The 7,384-nt window shown below is 38.4% G+C and overlaps 1 protein-coding gene across 1 annotated transcript; it reads left to right on the top strand.

The window, feature by feature from the left end:
- Nucleotides 1-3,050: 3,050 nt before the first annotated feature.
- LOC129245039 (ribitol 5-phosphate transferase FKRP) lies at nt 3,051-5,920 on the top strand. The gene is made up of 3 exons (XM_054883000.1): nt 3,051-4,343; nt 4,412-4,528; nt 4,611-5,920. The coding sequence occupies exons 1-3, from the start codon at nt 3,531-3,533 to the stop codon at nt 5,445-5,447; spliced, it is 1,767 nt and encodes a 588-aa protein (XP_054738975.1). The 5' UTR covers nt 3,051-3,530; the 3' UTR covers nt 5,448-5,920.
- Nucleotides 5,921-7,384: the final 1,464 nt, after the last annotated feature.

The following is a 7,384-nucleotide window of genomic DNA, read 5'->3' as shown; positions in this document are numbered from 1 at the left end:
TATCTGGCTTACACGTCAACAACCTAATAAGTTCTTAACACGTTCCCTGTCCCAATACAAAAATGCAAAATTGACCGGCAAGTCCAACAGGGTTTTTTGAATAATTTGTTTTTTTGTAGTCGAGTATCCTATAGCTTTAGTAATAATAATAATTAAAAAAAAACCGATGTAGGGTATTTCTACCTGAAACACATATGGTCCATGAGCGTAGAGGGACATTTTTGCTTCTGCACGTTCATGAAACACATGTGGTTCATATACCCCCTGACGCACATATGGCTCAGGAACGTATGAGTGCTTATCAGGCGCACGTTTACTGAACCATATGACTGGATATAGTCATGCTGTAAATAACCGTTAAACAAGTTGGTAACGCGGATGTGGCAACAAAATGATGCGGAAGCGCTAGTTGGATTCTGAAAGAATCACCACTTTAACCAACCAACCAAGTATTGAAATAAGGAAACTCAAAGAAACTTCTTATAAATTTGTATTACCACGTATACCCGGCTGCCAAGAGAAAATCCGAAACCACGGCAATTTTTTTATACCCGCGCACTTGTGCGCAGGGGTATGATAATTCTTTTCATATAACCTATACAGGATCTCTCAAAAATGACGCTAGTAGTAGCCATCTCTTATATATCTAAAATGGCCGATCTTTAACAACAAAATATCGCAAAATTCGAGATTTTTTTCGACGGAAATAATCATGCGAATGAATCGATAATTCAAAAGTTGGTGAAAAAATTTCAAGAAACTGGTTCTGTCGAGTATAGAAAAAGGCAGTTAGACTGGCAGATCTATAACTGGATGTTCTGGTGAGAATATTGCTGCTCTAGTGCCAAGTGTTGCTGAACAAACATCGGCATCGATATCGAGCTTCTCCTCCTATTTGTGGTGTGGTCTTGATGTTGTTGCACAAATGGACGAACCTACAGTTTCAAAACCGACTCCGATCGGCAGATATTTTTTATGAGGAGCTTTTTCATGGTAGAAAGCCGAGGGGTGACCGGTATTAGAAAAAAAATTTTCTTCATTTTGGTGTTTCACCGAGATTCTAACCTACGTTCTCTCTGAATTCCGAATGATAGTCACAAACCAACCCATTCGGCTACGGCGGCCGCTTATAGAGGACACTAAAATTATGTATATCATTTTTCACATATAATTGTTAATAGCCGAACCTCCCAGTGTATTTCTGCCATAAAAAAGCTTCTAATAAAAGCTATTTGCCGTTCGGAGTCGGCTTAAAACTGTAGTTTGTGGAGCAACTTCAAGGCGCAAGACTACTTGCTTTTCAACATGGTTATAGTGGTACTACAAAATGTATGAAATTTTCACTTTGCTTCTCTTTATTTTAGAATGTTCTGATACACAACTGACTTCATCAAACACAAAACGGGCACGAAACTTTTATGAAACTTTCGATTTACCGGTACGTATGTATCGAGAGATCTGGCTTCACAAAAAACATCCAGCGAAACGTTCAGATCTCTTTACTCTACCTAATATCACCTTGCCTATGTGGATATTTTGCGTGAGGCCATTTGTAATGAAGTCAATGAAGTTAAAATGCACAAAAAAAGCCCAACTTCGGGGAGAACGTGTCGAGCCCATAAAAGGAGGTACAGCGCAAAATGTTAAGTGAGCTGTAAGCCGTTTTGAAAAGGAGTTTAACAACTGTTTTGAATATTGGGAAAACATTGGCATATGTAAATACCTATATTTTGCCGCAAACCGATAGATTGTTAGGTTGTAATGGCTGCCCTTGCAAGGTGCCTACTTGGACAAATAATCTAAATTCGTACATTCTGATACCATACAGGGGGGGGGAGAGAGGAAAGGAGAAGTAAAAGAACTAGACACATGGAAAAAGGAAGAAGGGGCTTTGGATTAGAGGATGACGACCAACAGTGGCTAATTACGTTCGTATTAACCACTTCAAACTACTGATGAATTTCACCAGATGTGTTATATTTAGACCCGCAATATCCGCAGGTGTAGCAAAAAAATGAGGTCTCACATGTCTAAATCTTTACCCGACGGGAGCTAGGCAGCTGAGAAGAAGGTGCTGAGATGATTCTATCTTGTCCTCCAGATAGCTTCTGCAGGAAGGACTTGAAGCTATCCCAAGTCTCACCGCATGGACACCTAATGGACACCTACCAAATTCGAGAGCTGCGGCTCTGTTAGTTTTAGAAGTTCCCTCGAGCGCCCCTGATCTACCCGTGGCCAAAAGGATCTCACGACTTTGCATGTTTGCGCACTAGCCCAGCGCTCACTGAGTTGAGGCGTGCCCGATCTTTCCAGGAGCAGACCACAGGTTCTCAAGAGAACCCTAATCCTCATTTTTCGACGAAACCATCCCCAGGATTCTCTGCCTAGCCTGCTTATCAACTCAGCAGTTCCGCTTCTGAGACCGGGAACCCAAATGTCGAAATATTCGGATGCAATCAAGAGAGAAGTTAGGCAATCCCGACTGGTTTCGTGCGCACAAATAACGAGCCCTAATTGCCACTAGGCTGTTAGAGTAGATATTAACGTCCTTTACAGTAATTACTGAAGTAAGCAACCAATCCACTGCTTCCTTAATTGTGGCTACCTCCGCGATCTCTTTGATGGAAATGAAATAGATCTGGAAGAAAATTGCCAAATTAATACACACCTTTTAATCCGGTCTTAGTAAATTTTATCCATATGGAATATGTTGACTACTGATGACTAACGGCTGTGCATGTAAAGCTTTTGACGGCACGAGTTCACACAAATGTGCATTTATACGTGTAGGACAACTACCCTTGGAAGAAAACTACCACCATCACACATTCCTTTCTTATCCTTAAAACTTGGAGCTTTAAGCTTACATCATTGCGCTTGAAATACGGGTTTTTGTTTTTCGTCCTGTTTACACAGTATTTTCTTGCTTCACTGCTTTGCTATGTCCTTTGTTTATAACAATAAATAAAACATTCTCTCACACATTGCTATACTGGGCTCTCATGCTGTCATCCTTGCACCTGGCAGTATGTTTTCTGTCACACGAAAAACGGAAAATATGTAGTGCGAGTAAGTTTTGTGTTGAATTTAACTAGCGAATATTTAGTAAATGTAGTTAAAAGTAAAAAAACGTAATAAACAAACTTCATAAAGTGTCATCTACCTACTTTGGAATGTGTTAATACTCATATAGTTTAGTTTTAGAGCTAGAAAAAATAACTAGTTGCAAATTCATACAGCACCGATGGAGTTTTAGCTAGTGAATGTTTTATTGGATACATGCAGCTATACATACAATACATACTTAAGCATTATAGTGAAATTCTTAGCAAGATTATGCACGCCACTACTCCAATGTCCGACGTGGGCTGGCTGTGCCACGTTTTTTATCGTTAAAATAAAAGTTGACCTCGCTTTGAAGTGGGCGTGTGGCAAAAAGGGATTTTTTTTTTGTTTTTTTGTTTTTGAATTTTCTCATACATACACACGATTAACCACTTATTCGACTCGCAAACACCCACCGTTACAACATGAAAGTGATGCGCATCCGTCACGCCAAGCTAATAGTGACGGTAGTGGTCATAGCCAATCTGATATTATTCTATTACTCCTGGAAGTCGACAATTTGGAAGAGTCTTGCCTCCACACTCATGTTGCCAGATGCAACAGAGCGCGACAATGAACTAATGGGCGCTGGCAGCGCTGCCTCTGGGCGCGCTGGCAAATCGCCGCGTGATAAATTGAAGAACGCCAACAAACACATACGCAAGTCCATAACTATTGTGTTTCGAAGTTTTTATAATTTCGAAAACGATCTTAAAGCATCCATTGACAATCTGCTCGACATCGTGCCCAATTTGTCGGTGCTCGTATTGCTAGAGGGTGCACCCTATCCACCCGTGTCATATGAGCGCAATGTTACCGCTAGCGGTGAGGAGAACACCGTCCGTTTTCTCAATCTGGGTTTCGATGTGCAAAAGACACCCGATCAATTGAATGCGCTCGCGGCGATACACACTAAATATGTACTATTTCTGCCAGATAGCGTGCGTTTAACCAGCAAAAATTTGCTACAAAAAATTTTACGCGAAATTAACTCAGCTGTGCCACTGGGTGCAGGTATAGCGGCGAGAGCGCCGCTTAAGGCAGGCGACGTGAAACATCAGCAAGAAGCGCGCGCTTTGGTGCCACCCGTGGGACCCGAGGAGACGGTGAGACGTATAGTAATAGTGCCATTCGCTGGAAATATGAAGTCGTTCAGTAGTTGTACACAAATTATTCTGGATCTGCCCAATTGGACCATACAATATGTGGCGGTTAACAGTAGTGATAAGTGTGATTTGGTATGTAACAGCAGTGGGTTAAGATGTGTGAACTAAATATTTTTCTAAATCAAATTTTCCATGTGCAGTATTTGCAAAAACACGCCATACTTGTGGATGTGGGTGTACTCAAGGAGCTGCCGGATCCTTTTGCCGCACCATTTCCCGAAATGTTTTATATACAAGCAAAACTGGCAGGCATTTCTGTAAGCCACAAAAAGGAAAACATTTCTGTTCTTCACAACTTTTCACAATGAACTACTAATTTTATATTCATTGCAATTTCAGAAAACTGTTTTTCCGCAATCCTTCCAAGACGGACGTCGCCTATTCGCGTCGTATCACACGAAGCAGCACCGCACCGAAATACGTCGCCGTCAATTCAAGGATTTATATAAAAAGCTACAGATTAAGCGAATCATTCGGCGGTCTCACAAAGTAATCTCCAAAACGGATCCAAAAGAGGGTGGCAGTGGTGGTTCTCACCACAATCTAGTGCTGGATACACAATTTTCATCTTCGAACTTTAGCTTACCACTGGTAACCGAAATCGATTTAATCGGCTGTGAGCGCACTACAAAGTCTTGCGTGGGTACGGTCTACAATAATCGACCCTTCTACATATACTTGGACAAGCATACGCCACCCTGTTGCCTTGACAAACTTAAAACAACGTTCAATCATGTACTCGAAGAATTCGAGAATGTCGGCATACGTTATTGGTTGGACAACCAAGCCTTGAAGACAGCCATCGAAACAAATCACTTGCATCCGGATGCCCATGAGATAGATATCAGTTTCAATGTAAACGATCTGGAACGTTCGAATGCAATGAAAAAGTCTCAAAATAAACCATATGTAGACAATGAAGGCTTCTATTGGATAAAAGCGACCGATGGACATTACTTTAAGGTGCAATTCTCGAAAATAAATCAGATTGGCGTTAATCTGTTACCGTTTGAAATTAACGGCAATGAAGTGAGACCAAGTGGATTTTTCGGTTGGAAAGCAAAAGAGTTCTCCGCAGACTATCTTCATCCAATGTCCACAGTGCTCTTTCTGGGTAAAAATGTAATGTGTCCAAATAATGTGAGAGAGTTTCTCGACTTCAAAAACGTAAAATAGATGGAGTCAATGAGGCACTCATGGAAACAGTTAAAAATAAGCGATTTAAATGGCTTAAAAAATAGCACGCAAATTACTCATAGAATGTTAAATAGTGAAGAAAGTAATATTGAATGTTGAGGATGGAAAAATAGTGAATTCATTGAAAAACTGATTCCACAATGGGAAGAAGTAGAAAAGGCAAAAAAACTAAAATTTCCCGGCAGATTTTTAGATATATTCAATATATAACGGGGTTATCCAAATACAAATAACTTCATGAAGTATTAAGGAATATTTCAAAAAAAAAAACCGAATAAAGATGAGAATTACGGTGCTATTGAGGAAAAACTTATTCAAAGAAAACGTATAAGCACACTGCGTTAAACAACTATAGCACAGAGACTTATTGTCAATTTTTGGTAATAAACTTCCTTGTTATATAGTTTAAAATTTGTTTTTATGAGAATAGCGTGCATTCTCGTACAAAAGTATGTTTCAAACTTAATGCAAATTAAAAAAATTAATCATTAAAATTTCACACTTTTTAAAGAGAATTTTTAGAAAAACTTTGGGTTTACACTGTTTTATAATATAGTTTAGGTTTATACAGTTTTATAGTCCATTGAATTTTGATTTAGTAAAGTGCAAGTTTTAATTTGCTCAGAAATCACGTTGATTTTTAACGATTTTTTTGCTTATGAATTTTTAGTTAAATGGTGAAAATGGGCACGCGGTCTTTAAAATTTAAAAAAATCAACGCATTTGTTGAGCCATTTCAAACTATCAGTTTCTTAAAACAAAATTAAATGGGCTATAAAATGACAAACTAAAATATTTTCTAAAATTCCTAATTAAAAAATTTTAAATTCTGATGAAAATTTCTCGATTTTGTTTTTTCACAAATTTTTAGACTTTTATTCATATGGTTTTTGTAGGAGAGTGAGCTATATTTTCAGAGAAAAAGTATTCAAATTAAATAAGAAACAAACAGATTTGTGAAAACTTGTCAATAAGTCCCAGTTCTGTTATTTTATGCAATGTAGTGTTTACTCATCTCATCATAAGCACAGCGTTGACATCCTGCAAGAAGAGGAGCTGATTGTACAACAGAAAACAAGAAACGAAGGAATACTGGAAGTGTACATACCTACAGACATGCTTATAGGGCATACACACACAAATGTAAAAATAACAAATAGAAGCTGACATAGCATATTCCTGCATGGAAACACTGTGGTTATGAGCCAATATTTCAGATATTTCAGTGGGCATTAGGTAAAAAAAGCTTATAACTAGTAAATACGTGGGTAAACAAATGGCAACAGTGTCTAGATATGACTACGAATATTAATATTTTTTTTTTTGTTGATAACAGAAACTCAATGTTTACATATCTGTGAACAAAAATATGATGAAATAACATTTTTTTTTTATTAATTTCCACTTTTCATAGCAACTCAAAAAATATTTTAACAAAATCTACAATAGTACAAGTACAATTGGAGTACAATTGGAGTCACATGTCTGATTAGGCAGGCTGAGAAATATTACAAAAACAAATTAGATAGTTATTAAGAGGAGCTAAGCCCTGCGATGGCGGCCGCAATAGGTGAATGCGTTGGTTCGTGACTACCATTCAGAAGTGCATAGCTTCGAAACACCAATTCATAGAAAGTGTTTTTCTTATAGCGGTCGCCTCTCGGCAGGCAATGGCAAACCTCAAATGGCAAATAAGAAACCATCCTTCCTTTACTGGAAAAACATCAAAACGCACACCACATATCGGAGGAGCAGTTGGGCCAAAATTAGCCAAAAACACCCGTTGAATTTTTATAATTTTTTTCCTTGACGGTGCTGCGCACTTTCTTCGCACACCACACACACGACATTTTTGTTTTTGCATAACCCTTGAAAATTGAATTTATGTACTTATAACTATGTTTTTTGTTAGGTAA

Source organism: Anastrepha obliqua, chromosome 4 (assembly GCF_027943255.1).
Source record: "Anastrepha obliqua isolate idAnaObli1 chromosome 4, idAnaObli1_1.0, whole genome shotgun sequence".
In the NCBI taxonomy this organism is placed as follows: Eukaryota; Metazoa; Arthropoda; class Insecta; order Diptera; family Tephritidae; genus Anastrepha; species Anastrepha obliqua.
This window is presented reverse-complemented; position numbering and strand designations above follow the sequence as displayed.

Bases quoted from the DNA above. Each gene is read 5' to 3' on its own strand.
- LOC129245039 (XM_054883000.1), top strand. From the start codon at position 3,531: ATGAAAGTGATGCGCATCCGTCACGCCAAGCTAATAGTGACGGTAGTG. The intron at 4,344-4,411 runs GTATGTAACAGC...TTCCATGTGCAG, and splicing joins GTAGTGATAAGTGTGATTTG to TATTTGCAAAAACACGCCAT. The intron at 4,529-4,610 runs GTAAGCCACAAA...TTGCAATTTCAG, and splicing joins CAAAACTGGCAGGCATTTCT to AAAACTGTTTTTCCGCAATC.